The sequence below is a fragment of the Aspergillus alliaceus genome (assembly GCF_009176365.1).
Source record: "Aspergillus alliaceus strain CBS 536.65 unplaced genomic scaffold BDW43scaffold_70, whole genome shotgun sequence".
NCBI lineage: Eukaryota > Fungi > Ascomycota > Eurotiomycetes > Eurotiales > Aspergillaceae > Aspergillus > Aspergillus alliaceus.
In genome coordinates this window covers 156,257-175,407 of record NW_022474753.1, presented here as the reverse complement: position 1 = coordinate 175,407, position 19,151 = coordinate 156,257, and the positions used below count along the sequence as shown (strand labels likewise).

At 48.0% G+C, this 19,151-nt stretch overlaps 8 protein-coding genes across 8 annotated transcripts; 6 read left to right on the top strand and 2 right to left on the bottom strand.

Annotated features, from left to right (window-relative positions):
- Positions 1-244: 244 nt before the first annotated feature.
- Positions 245-569, bottom strand: BDW43DRAFT_316240 (protein PET117; the record flags this gene model as incomplete). Its single annotated transcript, XM_032048236.1, has 2 exons — positions 245-418; positions 474-569. The coding sequence occupies 2 exons, from the start codon at positions 567-569 to the stop codon at positions 245-247; spliced, it is 270 nt and encodes an 89-aa protein (XP_031894979.1).
- An 89-nt stretch (positions 570-658) lies between these two features.
- BDW43DRAFT_292393 (uncharacterized protein) lies at positions 659-2,034 on the top strand. Its single transcript, XM_032043714.1, has 7 exons — positions 659-859; positions 918-956; positions 1,014-1,047; positions 1,120-1,128; positions 1,189-1,289; positions 1,388-1,920; positions 1,985-2,034. The coding sequence occupies exons 1-6, from the start codon at positions 857-859 to the stop codon at positions 1,559-1,561; spliced, it is 360 nt and encodes a 119-aa protein (XP_031894978.1). The 5' UTR covers positions 659-856; the 3' UTR covers positions 1,562-1,920; positions 1,985-2,034.
- A 127-nt stretch (positions 2,035-2,161) lies between these two features.
- On the top strand, positions 2,162-4,056 carry BDW43DRAFT_292375 (triglyceride lipase). The gene is made up of 10 exons (XM_032043713.1): positions 2,162-2,401; positions 2,472-2,712; positions 2,767-2,776; positions 2,896-2,986; positions 3,041-3,079; positions 3,141-3,270; positions 3,320-3,556; positions 3,617-3,651; positions 3,711-3,788; positions 3,860-4,056. The coding sequence occupies exons 1-9, from the start codon at positions 2,179-2,181 to the stop codon at positions 3,734-3,736; spliced, it is 1,032 nt and encodes a 343-aa protein (XP_031894977.1). The 5' UTR covers positions 2,162-2,178; the 3' UTR covers positions 3,737-3,788; positions 3,860-4,056.
- A 27-nt stretch (positions 4,057-4,083) lies between these two features.
- BDW43DRAFT_292373 (arrestin (or S-antigen), N-terminal domain protein) lies at positions 4,084-7,022 on the top strand. The gene is made up of 5 exons (XM_032043712.1): positions 4,084-4,659; positions 4,736-4,849; positions 4,906-5,118; positions 5,224-5,796; positions 5,847-7,022. Exons 1-5 carry the CDS (start codon positions 4,447-4,449, stop codon positions 6,546-6,548), a joined length of 1,815 nt encoding a protein of 604 aa, XP_031894976.1. The 5' UTR covers positions 4,084-4,446; the 3' UTR covers positions 6,549-7,022.
- A 501-nt stretch (positions 7,023-7,523) lies between these two features.
- BDW43DRAFT_292367 (uncharacterized protein) lies at positions 7,524-11,686 on the top strand. The gene is made up of 3 exons (XM_032043711.1): positions 7,524-8,133; positions 8,213-10,426; positions 10,489-11,686. Exons 1-3 carry the CDS (start codon positions 7,781-7,783, stop codon positions 11,480-11,482), a joined length of 3,561 nt encoding a protein of 1,186 aa, XP_031894975.1. The 5' UTR covers positions 7,524-7,780; the 3' UTR covers positions 11,483-11,686.
- Positions 11,687-12,507: 821 nt separating this feature from the next.
- nfr1 (putative AIF-like mitochondrial oxidoreductase (Nfrl)) lies at positions 12,508-14,300 on the top strand (the record flags this gene model as incomplete). Its single annotated transcript, XM_032048235.1, has 3 exons — positions 12,508-12,730; positions 12,791-12,980; positions 13,043-14,300. 3 exons carry the CDS (start codon positions 12,508-12,510, stop codon positions 14,298-14,300), a joined length of 1,671 nt encoding a protein of 556 aa, XP_031894974.1.
- Positions 14,301-14,589: 289 nt separating this feature from the next.
- Positions 14,590-16,058, bottom strand: BDW43DRAFT_304168 (DNA-directed RNA polymerase I subunit RPA43; the record flags this gene model as incomplete). The annotated part of the gene is made up of 2 exons (XM_032045555.1): positions 14,590-15,941; positions 15,986-16,058. 2 exons carry the CDS (start codon positions 16,056-16,058, stop codon positions 14,590-14,592), a joined length of 1,425 nt encoding a protein of 474 aa, XP_031894973.1.
- On the top strand, positions 15,950-17,586 carry BDW43DRAFT_232018 (J domain-containing protein). Its single transcript, XM_032039535.1, has 3 exons — positions 15,950-16,175; positions 16,254-16,781; positions 16,833-17,586. Exons 1-3 carry the CDS (start codon positions 16,131-16,133, stop codon positions 17,340-17,342), a joined length of 1,083 nt encoding a protein of 360 aa, XP_031894972.1. The 5' UTR covers positions 15,950-16,130; the 3' UTR covers positions 17,343-17,586.
- The last annotated feature ends 1,565 nt before the right edge of the window (positions 17,587-19,151 follow it).

Here is a 19,151-nt window from a genome sequence, read left to right as displayed (position 1 = left end):
TTATCAATGTAATTCAGAGTGCGGGTGGGTGAATAAGAGCAGGGTTTCAATGCTATACTGTACATTTTGGTATATAATACAAGTGCTAGTCACCTAACGTTGTATCAGTTTACCTATGTTTGATAGTTCCTCCTTAACACAGTTGTTCTCCGAAGAATGTAGACTCACCAGATGAGAGCCTCGAGCCTCAAGCCTCGAGCATGTCATCAAACATGGACTAACATATCCTTTATACTTTTCAACTCTATACTCCTCCCCCTTGGTTCGTCACTCCTCCGCTTTGCTCTTCTATGCTTGGAGAGACCGCCTGTAGTTTCCTATATTCTTCTTCAAGCCTTCGCTGAAGCTCGAACTCAGCTTGCCGTTCTTGTCGAATACGTTGCTTCTCCATATCACGCTCGACCCCTTTATGCATTGACTTGAAGAGAAATCAGTAGTTAGCGTCCGTATACATTCTAGAGCAAGGGACATACAGCTTTGTCTTGTTCTTGTGCCCAGTGTACAAAGCAGATGATTCCCGCGGCACCCAAGCCGGTAGCGGCCAATGTCAGCTTAGAGGCACGAGACATTGCGTAGGTTTCTAATTGTGAGTAATTCACAAAACAATATTGAAAAAATTGGCAGGCAACACGATTCAGAAGAACTTTTGGCATGGTCCAGAACCTGCATCGAATTATCGGTGATCATCATCACTGTGGCGGTGTTTAGTGGCAGAATGCAGACCGCCTACAGTTGACCGTGGCGTCGGGGAGATCATCGGGCGCATTCCACGGCTCCGCCTTATCTGCACTGTGCCCCAAGTCCTGGACTTCTTTTGTACATTGTCACCGTCAGTTGAGAGCATATATAAGCAAACATGGTGAGCACCACAACACTCCGCGTTTCTGACTGTCAGTAGTGCTAACAATACGTTATAGTCCGCTCAGAACTCCGCAGGCATTCAGACCCTCCTCGATGTAGGTCATACTACCATGGTATATGTCAAAGAGTTCCACAACTTATTGCAGGTATAGGCTGAGAGAGAGGCTCAAAAAATTGTCCAGCAAGGTGCGTTTCTTTGATATAAGCTATATTACATAACTCATCCGCATACGTATACTGATGTGTTGCATTGTTTAGCTAGAGAATGTATGACTTCCCTCTTACCCTCTTAGCATAAGAGGAGCAGACCTGACGTTTATCTTTAAGACCGCACAAAGCGCATAAGGGACGCGAAGTCAGAGGCGCAAAAGGAAATCGAAGAATACAGAAACCAGAAGGAACAAGAATTCAAGAAATTCGAGGCTGAGGTGAGCTTGACTCTTTAAATTGAGCCTTGGTTGTATTTGGTACGAGGTAGATGTCTATAGGATCCAAATAGCTAACTACATTGGTTCCTGGACATTAGCACTCGAGCGGATACAAGAAGGCCGAAGAGGATGCGAATAAGGAGGCGGAAGTGAAACTGCAGGAAATCAAAGAAGCCGGAAACAGCAAGGGCGCTAAGGTTGTCGAAGACCTTATCACTGCCCTGACCGATGTGAAGCCTGAAGCCTCAGAGAAGATTGTTAGCCAAGCATAGAACTGCAGTAATGGGATCTCTCTAGCAGCGCTAAGGGGATATATTTATTTGGGCTTACTGTTTTAAATGATGTGAATATAGCGTCTGTTCCATTGCTTTGGTTCAACCGTGTCTAATTTCATCCAAGCCAGCTCCAGCAGATGTTACAACGCTGGACAGCGCCTACTTCAGCCTGAGGCAAGACCTAGGTCGCGACTCTATATAGATGAGCTGTTTCTTCAAATGCCATTAAGCTCAGACGGATCTACCCGCATAGCAGATCCCATATTAAAAAAGGCAAGCGAATCAAAGTTATAGGCATCTAACTGTACAACCGGCAGTCCCATGCTTACATTACTCCCTCAAGCCAATACTCGTAGGTAGGCAGTTTTCGAGTATTCTAGGCCCTTTGGCAGTATCTTACTCATCAACAGCCAAATACAGAAGGCTCCCATACATGTAATGTAGCTTTTCAGGCCTCACGCATACGTCACTTGTGTTATGCTTCTATTCAAACATATCCATTCCCGGAGTATTTGGCCTGAGGCATACAATAGTAGCCATTACATCATCCCGCACCGCGATAACAGATTATCAGGTCAGTCTTTAACCCCCGACAACAGTCAGGAAAAAAAAGAATGAGATACGCCGTCGCTACTCTGCGCGCAAATACCAGGTTATTTAACCGTAAGCGCATCTGTCAGTACCCTCAATTTAATCCTCGAACTCCACGAGGGTTTCACTCACTAACCTGTAGATACTACTCCCATGAGGACACGGGACCGCATACATCTGACCCACGGTTAGAAGAGCTGGGGAAAGTCATTGAAGATGAATATGCGGTGATTCGGGATAATTATGGTCAGTGGTCGTCACTCACACACAAAACCTCCATATTTGTGGTTCGATACGCTAAAATCTATTGATGTAGCCACCCCAAAGCATACCATTATCCTGGCGCATGGGCTTCTTGGGTTCGATGAACTGCGCCTTGCTGGCCCTTACTTCCCCGGTGTTCAATACTGGCGTGGCATTAAGGAAGCACTTTCAGTGAAAGGGATCGAAGTCATTACCGCTACGGTACCCCCTTCAGGATCTATTGAAGCACGGGCCGAGGAACTAGCAAGAGATATTGCTGCTGGCGCTCGGGGGAAGGCTGTTAACATTATTGCGTATGTTGTATTTCCGCTTGCTTCATTCGTTGCTTTTTAAGCTAATCCAGGCAGCCATAGCATGGTAAATGAATCCTACTAATGCTTAAAGAGGGTTTGCTGATTTCACGCGTCTTTAGGGGTAAGATCTTCAAGGCCAAACCGGAATGACCCTTTCAGAATAGTTCAACTGATATACGTCCTAGCGGGCTTGATTCCCGATATATGATCAGTCATCTGCGGCCGAAGGACTTCAAAGTCCTATCCCTGACGACCATTGCGACTCCTCACCGAGGTTAGTTGCAACTTGAGCATCATGAAGAGAAAGATCTGGCTAACCCGCCTATAGGCTCGGCGGTCGCAGACTACATTCTTCACCAGATCGGTGGTTAGTTTGTTTGAGGGCTCGTTCATCGTAAGGGGAAGAAGCTTATGTTATTACTGCATAGATGAGCGTCTTGCTCAGTTATATTACGCTCTCGAACAAATGAAGTGCGAGACCGATGCATTCTCTCAGTTGACACAGGAGTACATGGAAAAGACATTCAATCCTACGACCCCTGATGTTAAAAGTGTCCGGTATGTGTCCCTCATTTTCGTAGGTTAGCGTAAGGCTGAGTCGTTGCAGATACTTTTCCTATGGGGCATCTATGCAGCCAAGCCTGTGGTCTATCTTTCGTCTATCCCATAGGTACCTTGAACAGGTCGAAGGCCATAATGACGGGCTAGTGAGCGTTGCCAGTAGCAGGTGGGGAGGAGACGATAGTTACAAAGGCACCCTCATGGGCGTGAGCCACTTGGACCTGATTAATTGGACCAACAGGTTGAAGTGGCTGGTTGGTGATATCACAGGGAACCGACGAAGGTCCGCTCATGGCAATACTTCGTCAGTTGAGGTAACTAACGTTTCGTACTCGGGGTTTAGGTTCAACGCCATCGCATTCTACCTTGCCATTGCAGGTATGTAACAACTGGTTCAGCATACTTTGGGTCATCTGAAGCTGACGGTTCTACCCAAGACATGCTTGCTAAGGAGGGCCTTTGATGTAATTGTCATTGAGAATATTGGTGCCTAGAGTATATACCAGTCGTATAGTGTAAGTTACCGATTTTGTATTAATAAGCTCAATACCCAATCGGAGATATGAAATGTTAATCATCACATATGGCTCATGCTCGTGTCAAGCATCCACTAAAAAAAATCACGGAAGGTGGCGGTGCGACTTCAAGTTGTGAGGGTGGCTTAGACCGCGGTCGGCAAACAATGAATGGGCCAGACCCTTTGGACGATCCATTGGCAGTCAATCACTTTCACTCTAAGGGACAGGAGGTACTAGATATTCAGTACGGAGAGTACGGAGTAGATACTATCAAATATACCGTATGATCTAAGAGGTACCGATCTAAATAAGACCGATCTGGGTCCACCCCTTCTTTTCCCTCTCTCTCTCTTTTTGTTTTCCTCAGCAGTTCCCGCGCCGAGACTTTCGCGAACCATTGCCCCACTGCTGCTGTTGTCCCTGGCGTTCAACGTCATTCAGCGATCCCCCCCGTATATCTCGTAGGGCTTGCCGGATTTCCGCCCCAACTTCATTTCTATTCTTTGACCCACAATCGACCAAACAATCTCTAGTCGACCTTCATAGAGTCGATCGGTGACGCACTGAAGTATCTTAGTTTACATATTCGAGCACAGAACCTACTTAAACAGTTGATTGGAAGGTGGGGGCTCGTGCAGTCAAGGTGTTTTCCGCAATGTCTGCAACTCTTCACATCGAAAGTCCACACACACACTTCACCAACCTCGATTTCCTCACCGGTAAGGTTGTGGTGACTTTGACTTCGGAGACTCAAATCAGTGGTATCCAAGTCAAATTGGAAGGAGAAAGTCGCACCCGTCTTTCTGGACCGCGAAATCCGCACCATGAGCAGTCTGATAAGAAGCGCACCGAAATTGAGGTTCACAAAGTGCGGCCCTCTTCGTCCCCCTTCTTCCCTTGTTTCTGTTTTCTTTTGTGGTCACCGTTACTGATGTGTCCGGTAGATTTTATATAAGGTTGTAAACCTCTTCCCGACGCCGGCTGTCTTCAACAAGAGTACTCCAAACACCGTTTGGACTTTCGCTGCTGGAACATATGAATATCCGTTTCAGTTCAAGGTATACTAGGAAGTAAAGTTGTCTTACTATGGAGCCATCCGCTAATTTTAGCTCAGTTTCCTTTCAACAATTCGTGTAGCTTTCAGAATAGCATGCTCACCAATCTGAACATTACGGGCCTCAAAGTCGAGGTAGCTCGGGATACACATCGACATGTGAAGAAAACATTGCCCCCGTCGCTGAGTGGCTTTCCAGGAATGGCAGATATTAAATATTATGTGAAAGCGACAGTTGTCAGACCACAATTCTATAAAGAAAATATCCGGACGGTATGCTCATGCTCACGGATGGATGACAACTATATTGCCATCCTGAATAAATCCCCAATGTGAACCTATACGTAATATCATTGGGTCAAATAGCTAACTTTATAGATTACCAACATAAACTTTCTCCCCATTGAACCACCAAGGACCGGCAATCCGAGCGAGGAAACATACGCACGGCGTCAACACCAGTTTGCTAAAGCCCCTACTTCATCAAAGATGAAGAGCTTGTTTCAAAAGGCTTCCAGTTCCTCCCTACGAGATACCACCGGTGACTCGCCTCGTGTATCCGCGGACATCAGACTACCAAATCCCTCGATCCTCACCTGCAACGAACCCATTCCGCTGCGGATCATTGTCAGTAAATCTTCGGAATCATATGAAACGATCTTCTTACAGACACTGCAAATTGAGTTAATCGGGTATACCAACATTCTTGCTCATGATTTAAGACGGTCCGAGAACAATACTTGGGTTATCTTCAGCCGCAGTAACATGGCCATTCCACTTGGGAGGGGAGGTGATCCAGTTGGCACTGAATGGACTTTAGATGCTAGTATGTGGAGCCACATACCTCTCCCCAGTTCGGTGGCACCGAATTTCGAGACTTGTAATGTCTCTAGGACATATGAGCTAGAGGTGCGTGTTGGCTTGAGCCATGGCACTGTCGGAAATATGAAAGTACGCTCGAGCCCCGTCCTTGTATTATGCGCCTCCACTAACTGCATAAGCCCCAACTCATCGTACTCCCGTTGCGCATGCCTGTCAAAGTTTACTCTGGAATCTCTCCGCCCCAGGCGCTTCTGGATGCCATGGCTGAAAGTGGACGTATTCAGCCGACAATTGCACCTTCCAAGCCAAGTCGGCCTTGCCAGGAAGCTGGTGGACCACCTCCGATGCCTCCAAGACCTACTAGACCACCGGTGCCCACAGATCCAGAGGATGGTTATGATGACGCGCCCCCAAGCTACGAGGATGCTATGGCTGAGACTCTGAGCCCTGTGGATGGCCCCCGTCGCGAGTATAACCCACCAGATGCCTCCTCTACCACAAGGCCTATTGAATCTGGAGCTGATCCAAGCACGCCAGTTCAACCTGGAAAGGATCCTGAGCCCCGGTCGCCCTACAGTAACTGCGAAGTGAACTCGTCGTCCGAATCTTTCGACATGCTTCCGTCAACCCCTCCCGAGCCGCAGAGTGGGTCTCCGCCTACATCTCCAGTTGCACGACAACAAAGTGTGCTCAAGATTCATAAGCTCGCATCTCTTCAGGAAGACAGTCCGCCTCAATATCAGCCCGTAGCAGATCCCCAGCTGCAGCCGTCCGCAAGTCAGGCCCAGCAAAGTTCATCCAGACAAGATGTTCGGACTATAAAGCTAGGTGTTCCTAATAGAAAACCTGTCCCCCGAAGTCCTAGCTCTGGGGATGCTTGATCTGTCGTGGCCAAGAACCTAGTAGGCACCTTTTGCGCTTGAGTGTGGAATTTCGTCATCCAGCTCGAGTTTCAATAACATCAAGGTCCCTATATTGGCTAAATTGCCTGGTACAATAGAGCCCACCCCGAAAATACAGTTTGAAGGACTTAATATGAATAGCACACACCTGCCTCCAAAAAGCAGCCAAATGACACATTTGGCACATTGTGGATTTGAATGAGAGCGATTCAGACATGCATTTACTGGAGTTCTAGGGCTCTTTTCTTTTTCTACCTTTCTTCGCGCTTGTGTTCGATATTATCATACTTCTCTATGGTATTGGTCAGGTCCGCCTATCACTTGCATTCGTGCATCGTATAAAATAATAATGGAATGATACCATCTGGTATTCGCTTACCTGTATATATCTTGTATCCCTAGTTCTTAAGCCTTTATGCCATGGCCAGTTGACCAGAGCGCCAGTTCGTATACTGTTGGTATACAGAGTATAAATAAATGATCAGATCCAAGCCACACCTAGTCCCCTAAGCCATAAGCGGGCTAGATTACTGTACGAGCCCGTGGGGAATTGACTGTTTGTTGTTCTTGGTATCGAGTGATTCCCGTTCATGTATAACTTTTAGATGTATATTAATGAATCTTAAGTTGCGGTGAGTGGTACATCTATCGCATTGGGTAGAAGCCTGGGCACAATCGATTCCATTCCTTCACCACATAGTGTTCATTTCCTTCCTGTAATGAAGATAGTTTATAAATTATTTACAGTCCTCCATATATATATGTCATAAACATAGAAGAAGAAATTAGCTCGCGTTGGTCAAATGCTCCGTTGGAATGCTTGTGTTTGCCTTAGGCATGAATGATTTATACAAATCGGGCTTAGGGCGGTAATTCGAAAAGAGACCGAGCTCCCATTGTTGCTTCATGCGCCCGTTATTTCTCTTTCCTCAATATGTTTTCCGCAATTAATTCATTGCTTCTGTCTTAATTCAATTTTCCTATCCCAAATACTTACATTATAGATTCTACATATTTTTCCCATTACTAAAAGTGCCGAACTGTTTGTTCCACTGCATAAGCGTGAGGCCTAACGCGAGTCTACAGAGCTCCTAACGCCCAAGAAGAACCTGTTACTATTGCATGTTGCACGCCTTACTAGCGCTAGTTCTTTTAATGAGACCGTGTACAATCTTGAACAAGAAAAGTGGCATAAATCGCACATTCCCATCATGCGTCTCCACCTCATTATCCAACGCCACGGTCTACCCGTAACGCGCATTCTTTGGACGACTGCGCCGCCGTCGCTTTTCGGACAGAGTTCCTCGACTGCGCTGCCCGCGTTTTCTTCGGCTATCACCTCCTCGCGTGCACCTAATGCGCTCTATGCGAATGGTGGTTATACAATTGCTCAGCTCCTGGAAGATGTCAATGAGGTCGTTCCTCTGGAAACAGAGCCGGTGCTGTTTGACAGTGAATACAGTGGGCAGTGGGGGTTGGAAGACTATGTGGTTGAAGTGGGAGGCTCGGAGTGTCTACATTTCATGGAGGTGGAGGGTCTTTTGAGAGATGGTGATGAAATTTTGTGAGTTTGAACCCGACTATGTGACTCTGGCAAAGCATGCGTCACAGTGACCTCTACTTACACTCGACGTATGATGAAGAATTCGAGCACTACAAATATCCGACTTACGAGCCAGGCGACTGTCTGGACGGCATCAAATCTCCACCGATGGCAAACACCTCATAGATGGTGTCCCCTTTGGAAAGCCTTTTCTGAAAAGACCAACCTCATCAAGACCTGCCATTACGATTCCTCCAAGGAAGAGAAGGCGTACTACATTTGCAGCTAGAGACAATATGTTTGGCTATGAAGAAGAAGACACAGAGTGGAATGTTCCGCGAATTCGCTCGTTCAAAGAACTTTCTGCTCTCAGAGGCGCTGATGAGCCTGAAACTGGCTTTATGGAAGGTAGTGGGGAATACAATGATGACGAGGGTGAGGATGAATACGAGGACTACCATGAGAACCACGAGGAGACCGGGAACGGTACCGTTATTCGCCATCATGTTGATGCAGAAGATGCCCAACTCTCGGAAAGTGATGCAGACTTATCCGAAATTAATGCTGGAGACTTGGAGGAAGAATTAAAGGACCTTAAGGAGGACTTGGAGTTTTCTGCCATGCCAGAAACCGAGGCGACGGATGACGAACAGGCGGAACGCAGAGCCTATACGTTACGCTCGAGGCCCGTCACCTCCCACCCAGCACCAACGAAGGGTTCAGTTACACAAGCCATGAATACAGCCTCAGAAGAAGGTTCCTCACGAAGGGATTCCAAAACGGTTAGGTTCAGTGGACAGAAAGAGAAGTCCCCGGTGCTTGCTTCCCAAGAATCAATAGTGAAGGCGCAGTCTGAATTGGCACAAAGTTCCGATTCAAGTGACAGTGACAGCAGCTCTTCTGTGAGCGACTCCAGCGATACCGATACTGACTCGGATAAGAGCTCGAGTCCTTCAGAAGAGTCCTCTGAATCAAGCGATGATTCCAGCTCCGATTCGGATATCTCCACCTCAGAATCGGAGGAAGGAGAGATACCAACTGGTCCACCCATCACCAACCCTCCTGGCCATGGCTCACTAAAAACAAAAAAGAGCAACCGACGCAATAAAATGCGGCGAAGACTATCAAAATTGAAGGAGCTAGGTGCTTTACCCGCGGAAGCGGACTTCGCTGCTCTTCGAGATTGGGAGGCTAAAAATGAAGGTCGGCGCTTCATGCCTGAAAGCGCATCCTCACACAACAGTGCAGAGATGGCAGAATTTGAGGCAAGACGGCAAAAGTTGCTGCGCGATATTGAATCAGGGGGGATCGATGTCGATGGTACACTTGCGCCTTCAAAGCCAGTCGAGGGAAGTGACCAGGAGAAACCTAAAGAGCACTCTGAAACTCACGAACCTCCTGTGGTGGAGGCCAACGAGGGCGGCCCACAGCCAAAACGACGTACGTTAGATGTCGCAAGCTCCAGGCGGTTGCTTTTCGGCTCCCTTGGTGTTAGAACGCCGCGGACCAAAGAAGACGAGGAAGCTACCCGGAAAAAGCTTGCAGGGAAGATGAAAAATTTTGTCCCTCAGAGGAAAGTGTCCGAAGAACCTGATGGTGTCCCCGAGAGTGACCTAGGCAAGGAGTGGGAGAAAAAACTCGTGGTCAGAGCTACAGAGTGCGTTTATGATGACATCCAGTTGACTGTGCCGCCTTTCCCTTTCGAGCAGCGCTGGGATTATGAAGCCAGCGACCTCATAAGACAGCGCAAGGGCTTGGGCAAGAAGAGGAAAAGGCGTCAACAACTCCAGGTCTACGATGGGGAAGAAGATAGACATGGAGCTGGTGAAGAGAGTTTTGTTAATGGTGATTTCAACTATGATGATTCGGAGCAGCTGTGCAGTAAACCAAACAATGGCGAAAATTCACCAACTGCCGAAAATGATTTGGACGACCTCCCTTCAGTTCCAAGTGACACAAATTCTCTTCAAGATCTTGCTGAAGAAGACCTAAAGTGTGGGTGTGTGCTTGCCTTCAAGCAATTGGATGTGTCTAAGGCCACAAATTGGCAACCAACCGTGACCGATTATCGAGTAGCGGAGATACATGATGTATATGATGGTAATATTCTCAATCTCCGGCTTGCAAGGCGGGATTGGAGACAAGCCAAAGAAATGGAAGATGGGGAGGGGCTGCCTCAGTATAGTGGATTCGAGATGCCTGGTTATGAAAATGAAGGCGAGGATGATGGTTTCAGAGAGGTGTCCTTTGCCGACCTTATTGACCCAAAGCTTCTCCGACCTGCAGACCTTAGAGAAGCTAAGCAAGCCAGCAAGTCAGTACATTGATCTCCTTTCATGTTGGAAATGCCTTGCGATCGCGCACTCACCGACCAAGCTCTCCAATAGAGACCTCCCTGCGAAACCTCACTTCGGCCCCAAACCAACCTGAGACATTGATCGAGTATGAATGTGATGAACAATCAATCCATGAATCCAGGCATCTGCTCGAGTTTCTGGATCCTGGGCTACCGACCCGCGATGAGACTGATGATTCGAAGGCTTCCATAGGGGGCTCTAGCCCGAATGTCAAGTCGCCGCAATTTGATGGGTTCCGGTCTCCGACCCTGACGTCGGGGCAGGCAATTAAGGCCAGTTTGGGGCTTGAGGCATATTTAGCTAAGGATCTGAAAGCGGATGATTCTGGCAGTCAGCGCTCCAAATCTCAATCTCTTACGGGCAAATATATGCAGTCTACATTGCACTCCACTCCCCCTCCCATTCTTCCCGATAACATTTCGTCATTACCGCAATCGGAGGACGAGTTGCAAACGCTCAACACCACCGAGAGTGGGGTTTCGATCACCTGCCTGATAGATCAGCTGTTCGACGGCAACGAAGAGACAAATAACTCTCCCCCCGCCAAGAAGGAGGTGAGGCACAACCCGGAAAGGCGGGCCTCTCAGTCTTCGACTGGCTCGGTCATTCCCAACCCGTTCTACAAAATCGACAAAGCCCGCGAAGCACGGCGCCAGCGTCTCTCTGGGAAGCGGAAACAGAGTATTAAGGAAGAGGACACTACTATGGATTATGTGTCTGCCGAGGAGTTCCCATCTTCGTCCTCTCCGCGCAGATCATTGAGAGCGAATAAGAGAAAGACTTATCCGTCAGAGGATGGTTCGTTCACTAGTGATGCTGCGGAAAGCACTCAGACTAAGCAGAAAACCTCGGGCTCTGCGTGTCTTTCAGGTTCCTCGGCGCCCCGCGAGATAGTCGATTTGACTCAATCCAGCCCTGTAGTTACTCCAGAGGGCAGTGACGAGGGCTTTGCTCGGTCACATCCGCTTCCGCGTGGTCCGGGATGGGTTCAAAAGAATATCCCCAGCACATAACGACAAACCAGGCTGTCATCTGCGGGGCCAAAGGCGCAGGCCTTGAAAGAGGTCACCATCAGCCCTTTGCCTCAACGGGAAAGAAGATGGAGATCAGAAGCATGAACTTTCAATTCTTGTGGGTGCAACCAGCAGAAGAAAGAGCTATGTGTATATGTTGTATGGTATGGTACATATTGAGAGATATCCTGTGTATAGCTTTTGCGTGACTGACTACTATGACACACTCTTATTGCTTTTCCAATAAATTCCATTGCCCTGTCTGTCTATCTACTAGTACTCCCCCATTCAAAGTCACACAATGTAAATGGACTGCCGGAAATGTGTGGGTTTGGGACTTTAATCCGTCTGACAAATCCTGTGCGCTGATTGGTTGACCGCATACGTCATGGGCATTGCTTCGGTACCGAGTTGCGACCAATCAAAATGAGAGTTCCAATGGAATTGAATTGGCAGCAGGAAATGATATCAGCTTTACTAAGTTGTATGGACCTGGTATGGAATGAAATAATCATGACCGCGAGTCTTACAGTCTAGTATAAGAGAGCCATTGAACATCTTCTATACTATATATTGTACAACATTACTAGGAAGGATACTTCTCTAGTAGTAGTAGTACTAACACACCTGAACATTAACTACCAATCCTGATGCACGCACCCCTCCCTCGCGGGGCACGCAACAGCTTCTCATTCTACTCACTACTATTCTCCCCTCGTCATCTCATCTTTGCCTCCTCCTGTTCTACTAGTACTTCTTCCTCTTCGACCATCCCCCGCTGCCGCTGTGGTTGTCGCAAGTCTGTTTTCTGTTCTTGCTCCTGTTGCGCTCATCCATCCTCACTACCTTTGACCCAATCACGACATTTCACTGCCCCTACACGAGTCTTATCCTCATATCCTGCCTTGTCCCTTTACTATCAGTCTACCTTATTTCCATCTAGGCACCACTCGCAACTTGTCAAAGAAGCTTCCGTCCGATCATTTGCCCCAACATCTTCCTGTAGATATTCTCACGCAGCAAAAATGGCGCAAGAATACAAACTCAGGGATATCTCGTCCCTCGCCGGCATCAAGGAGATGGACAAGGTGGAGTCCGAAGTGGAAGGCATACAGGATGGCAAGGTTCTTGTGGTGAACTATGATGGCCAGTTTCATGCCATGAGTCCTAGATGTACCCACTACGGGGCTCCGTTGAGGCTCGGTGTTGTTGCGCCTGAGGGCCGGATCACTTGTCCGTGGCATGGGGGTAGGTCTGCGTCTTTTGTTTTGGTCAAGACGATGGTGTGTGATTAATTGTGCTTCATAGCCTGCTTTAATATCGGAACCGGGGATGTCGAAGATGCACCGGCCCCCAAAGCTTTGCATAAGTTTGAAGTTTTTGAGAAGAGTGGGGCGGTCTACATCAAGGGTGAGGAGTCGGCTATTAAATCCGGTCAGAGAGATCCGGTATCCCGGTGCAGTGCTTCCACTTCGGAGAAGCTGGTCATTGTAGGAGGGTAAGATCCCGTGAACGTATCGTATCCATCATTAATCCAATAGCGGAGCTGATGCCTTGCAGTGGAAGCGGCTCCTTTGGGGTCATCGAGGCCATTCGTGAGTTGAAATACAAAGGCGCCATCACTCTCATCTCCCGGGAACCCAATCTACCTATTGACCGAACCAAGCTATCCAAGGCCCTTATCTCGGATCCCTCGAAGATTGAGTGGCGCCCTCGTGAGTGGTACGAGGGTGTTTCTGTCGAAACCGTCACTGATGAAGTGATCTCGGTGGACTTCAACAAGAGGACTGTGGTCACTAAGTCTGGCAAAATATATCCGTACACCAAGCTGGTTCTTGCTACTGGAGGCGTGCCACGCACTCTCCCAGTGGAAGGCTTCAATGAGCTGGGCAACATCTTCCTGCTGCGCTTTGTCACCGATGTCCAGGCCATCCTCAAGGCCGTAGGCGAGAAGAACAAGAAAATCGTCATTATCGGCAGCTCATTCATCGGTATGGAGGTGGGTAACGCCCTCGCCAAGGAGAACGACGTAACCATTGTCGGCCAGGAAAACGCCCCCATGGAACGTGTCTTGGGCGAAGAGGTCGGCCGGATCATCCAGGGCAATCTAGAGAAGACGGGGGTCAAGTTCAAGCTGCAGGCCGGCGTCGCGAAAGCCACACCTTCCAGCTCGGATTCCAGCAACGTCGGCGCCGTCCACCTCAACGATGGCACGGTTCTCGAAGCCGATCTGGTCATTCTAGGAGTTGGCGTACGACCAGCAACCGATTTCCTCAAGAACAACCAGGCTGTCACACTAGAGAAGGATGGTTCAATCAAGACAGATGAACACTTCGTTGTCCCTAGTCTAGAAAACAATGTCTTCGCCATCGGCGACATTGCCACGTACCCTTATCATGGCCCCGGCTCCGACCCAAAAGGCACCCATACACGCATCGAGCACTGGAACGTTGCGCAAAATGCTGGCCGCGGCGTCGCTCGCGCTATTGTTCATAGCCTCACCTCCCCAACCTCGTCATTACAGACCCTGAAGCCCAAGGCCTTCATACCCATCTTCTGGTCTGCCGTGGGTGCCCAATTGCGGTACTGTGGTAATACGCCCAACGGCTGGGACAGTCTCGTCTTGAAGGGGGAACCCGAAAATGCCAAGTTCGCCGCGTACTACTGTAAAGGTGATACAGTGGTCGCTGTTGCGACAATGGGCATGGATCCCGTTATGGTTAAGTGTGCCGAGTTAATGCGACGGAAGAATATGCCGTCCAAGTCGCAGATTGAGGGTGGTGTGGATGTCTTGAAGGTTGGATTGCCGAGGGCGTGAAGATCTAGTCTGTATATAATTCGGAAGAATTTACACGTTTAATTAATTTATTCATGAATAATGCTGCTTTGTGAGGTTGTAAAAGCTTACCTAGCTGCTGAAATATATAGTTGCCGTTATGATCACGAATTGCAATTGAATGCGAGAACAAATTTTGATTTCTCCTTCTAACGCCCACCGTGAAGATAATAATAGAATATAACATGGAATGCTAAACGTCTATACAAACATAAATTGATTGAAACTAATCGAGATGTAATAAGCTCAGAGTTAAAAGTCGCTTCATGGATCATTTCTTCTTCTCCTTTTTCTTGGATTTGGAAAATTTGGAAGATTTGGACTTCTCCTTCTCGCCCTTCGGCTCCTTGGCCTTGATGAGTGTTTCTGGTTCTGCGACAGCCGCTGGCACTGGCGCTGCTAATGCGCCGGACATAGAAGCTCGGGGTTCTTGGCTGTGGCCTCTCCGCGGGGTGGCAGACGAGGTCAGAATGCCATTGCGTTCATCTTCGAGTACCCTGACTTCGTCCTCCGGAGAAAGCATCGTACCCTCGATGCTTAAGAAACTGCGATCGCGCTCTGAACCGGGAATAACGTCGATATCCACGACGCGGAAACGGACAGTGCCGCGCACACGGTGACCAGATACAGACTGGAAGTAGCCTTCTGCAGGAGATTCGTCATCCTCGGCATTGGCTTCTTCATTGAGTGTGTCGGAGATGGGGTTTGCCAACGAGACAGGATTGAAGTGCTCTTTTTCCGGATTGAAGGAAGCAGAAGGCTCGAGGTCGTCATCTTCAGAGGCGGTGGTTGATGCTGCGGTTTTCTTGTCTCCGTTGACGCTGCCTTCTTCACCTGGTGGAAGCCACTTCCAGTTCGATGGGAGTCTCTTGCGTTCGATACCGACGGAGAAGAGGTTCAGCGCAACAGCGCCCAGGAAGCCTTCGGACTGAACATTCACCCATCCTTCGAGTATTTGGCCTCGTTGAGGTCGGAACACTAGGAACGTCGCAGTCAGGTACACGTACAGAACTCCGTATTCGCCTGCGGTCTTTGCGACAGTCAAAGGTTTGGGGTTGGGATCTGCGGGATCCGAGGAGCTAGACGAGGAAGGCGGAGTGCTCGATATTGAGGCATCGGAGTAGGCTAGAACAATTCCTCGAAGAGGAGGATAATACGTGAGAAGAAGGGGAGAAAGATGCTCCGCTAGAAGGGAGGCTTTAGCATGAGTTGGGGAAATAGATATGGGCGATAGAGGAAGATAGAGCGTTGCAGTGGTCAGCACGTAAGGTGAGCCCGGAATTGTTGCTTCTCCTGTGCTGGCCTGTTTGCTCTTTCCATTGTCCTTGGACTTTTTGCTCTTTCTCTTCTTCTCGCTGTCGTGAGCGGCGGTTTCGTCGGTGAATTGATTCGATTCATGTTTGCGCTTCTTCTTTGACGGCGATGACGATGATGCGTCCTTGTTCTTGTGCTTGCGTTTGCGCTCTTTTTCGGGGGACAGTATGGCGGCCGGAACCGGTTTTGAGTCAATGTCCATTGCATCAACGGCCATGGCACATAGAAGTGGCACAATCGGTGCCACTTTGGAGTTGTAATGAGATTTGATATCCGTTGGATTTTTAGTTGTCGAGAACTTTTTTTTCTCTCTTTGACTTCTTGGTTAATGTGGGGAAATGGAAGGCGGTGACTGGGGCGGTAAAGGTCAGGGCAGGCGCTAAGTCGCAACTTCATGTAAGAAGATAACATGCGACAGAGCTTCATGGCGCTAACTTTTGTATTTAAAAGTGACTGATTTCCCGTGCTGTCTACGAGCACGGGCGCTGAAATATTCTCATGGCTTCACTCTTATCCTTTGTTGGTTGGGCATTTCTCCCAAATGTGAGTGTCATCTTCACTATGTTGTCCGTGGAGCTCTACGTAGCACGTTGTGATTATTGCTGACAACATGGGATATAGTACGCTACTTCCATAGTTCAGAATGTTTACTATGGAATCACTATTCGTGCGGGGGAACCCCGGCCCCAACCTCCTTCTTCGCGCTATGCTCGGCATCGCCGTCGCATCTTTATTCTCGTCGTGACCAGCTATCTCCTCTACACGCTTTATGAAACGTTCCATCGGGTCCAAGTAACCGGTGATTTTTACCAAGCACTTGGTGTTTCTCCATTAGCCGATGAAAAGACGATAAAATCGCGATTCCGGCGGCTTGCCGCGCAACATCATCCAGACAAGATCACCCATGGGGATGGCGTTCCTTCCGACGACTACTTTGTATATTTGAAGCTGGTGCAAGATACCTTACTTGATCCTGCTAAGCGGTATGCATATGATAGATTTGGGCCTGACATTCTTGGCTGGGGGAATGCAAAGACGGTGCAAGACTTCCTGTTTACGGGCTTGCAACGTTCAGTACCGCAGTATGTGGGAGGGTTTATAACCATTATCATCTTGAATTTTATGTGGTGGTCTGGCTGGGGCCGCTATGTGAGTGGGCCACATTCAGCTGGAGTTTTGTCGCCTGCTAACAGTGCACAGTGGCGCTTTTTAACTTTTGCGGCCTTGATCACGCTTGAACTAGCCTTGATCACACAGCCCGGAGCGCTATTCTTCCCTGCATCCTATATCCCCGCTGAGCTACAGAAGTTGCTGGGGATTTCTACAAAGACACCCAGTTTCTATCTCCTGCCGTTCCAGATCCTGACCCTTGCGCAACGCGCGTCCGTAATGCTGCATATTTTTATCTCTCAGGTAACGCCGCCAGAAGTCAGCAAAGGGTCGTCTTGCGCAGTGGGTGAGCGTATCCACCCGCAGACCATGCAGCGCCTCGCGCAGTTAGCTCAGCTCTCTCGGGCCACAGACGGTGAGTCGACGCGGCTGCTGCAGTTGGGATTTGCACCATTTAGGGGCGATCGAGAGAGCGTCGCTACGCTGCGCAAGGGCATGAAGGAGGGGTTGGTTTTAAGCAGTGTTCGGGCTAGCTCCGGAGTACAGCAAGCTGTGGGGGAGGTGATTGAACGGAAAAGGCAAGAGAGGAAGGCCGATTAGCGCTGAGATTGGGAATGAGCGGTTAATTGTAATGTACATGGGTATGGGCGGTTAGGTATTGTATCCGGCTTGTCGTTTTCTTTTTTAATATATAGGTTCATTATAGACCATGAGCTATCATAGAGATTGATATCCTCATAGTAGTGACATTAGTTATCGTGTATCAAAAGGTAGCGGGAGGTGAGTCAATTTCTAAATTATACGTTCATAGGAGTCTGATTAATATTGAGCTTGGGCTTTTTACTTCCTATCTCCATTACTGAAGAGAGTAATTCCCGGCGGCAGGGGGATTTTTTCAATAGGAACGGATAAGCCGGACAGTAAAGCCAGTTTCCCTAGCATTGCGCGCGTTTCTGATTTCGTAATTCAGTTGAATGTGTTCCGGATGTGGCGAACCGGTCGGGAGACTTGATTTTTTGGTTCAATTTCTTACTGTCGTCGTTTTAGCTTCCTGAATAGGCATCATCATACGTGCCCTAGTCGTATATCATCTGATAAATGGGAATCCATCTATTTCTTTTCGGTCCACGTGATATTGTCGAGGTAGTAGTAGTAGAACAGATGTTAGAATCAGTTTTAAAAGATAACATATGGGCGTATGTCTAGAGAGAAGATACGTATGAAAATCTCCTGGTGAGAGAGTCTGAATGAATGTTCCGTCCATGAAGATCACCGAGGTTCATACCTAGTCCTAAGTCTCAAAATTTCCTTTCTTTCTTTGGGTCGGTAATTACCTGAATGAAATGAATACCCGTACTCCGTACCTGCGAAACCCGGACGGAAGCGGTGGTAGTTTGTGCCAAAAAAAAAGTCTACTGAATTATTGAGCGGGACTGGCGATCTATAACTCGATCAATAGGAAGAGGAATAGAGAAAAGTACAATGTTGTCAGGAAGACTTGTGGTTGGTTTTTATTTTTATTTTCCATATTTTGCTTTTGAAATATTTTTCTCTTGGTAAATTCCTCGGATTCGGAGGATTTTCTCGTCGAGTAATACTTTGTAAGTAACTAATGGATAGACGACATAACTAATGAGTATGTATTTTCTGATTTTTTCGAGATATGGAACGACTTAAATTAAAATACGGCTGAGCATTGGAGAGAATGGGTCTCAATAAGACCATTATTCAAGGATATATTCATATATAGTGACAGGGTGGCAGTTGTTAGTTTATTAATTAAATCGATTAATTGATCAGACAGACAGACAGAAAATCAGAAATCCATCCTATATATAATATGTATACTCCCTAGTAAGGAAAATAATAGTTCAAGGATCAGTAAGTATTAAAGGAAAGTACCGGAGTATAAAAATCATTGTCCCATACAGTCAGAAGCCACCGACCCATGACGTTTCTCCCCGGAAGATACGCGTAAGAAACAGTACGAGACGCGAACCGCGGTATTTGGAAACTAACTAGTCTGGTCCGTCAGCAGAAGGTTCAGCTTCCTCGTCTCCTGGACAGTCACTGGACTGACCGCACAGAACAGAGAGAGCGTGTGAAAGTCTGGCTGTTCCCTTCTTAGTAGACGAGATGAACACACACCAACAATGAAACCACCACACGGCGCATCCCCATCCCTTTCTTCCATCCCCGTTTCTTTTTCTCTCCTTCCGCCCCTCTCCCTCTCTACCTCTTCTCCTATACTCTATCATCCCGCCTCATCATCATCACTATCCAACCGGACTCATGTCACTTGTGCTTCGCTCCTCTTGCCTTCATCAGCCGTGTCAAACTTTTGCCTCACCCTGACCAAATCGCGCCGCCGCGTTTGACCTCTGGAACCACTTCTCCAGCCAACCAACT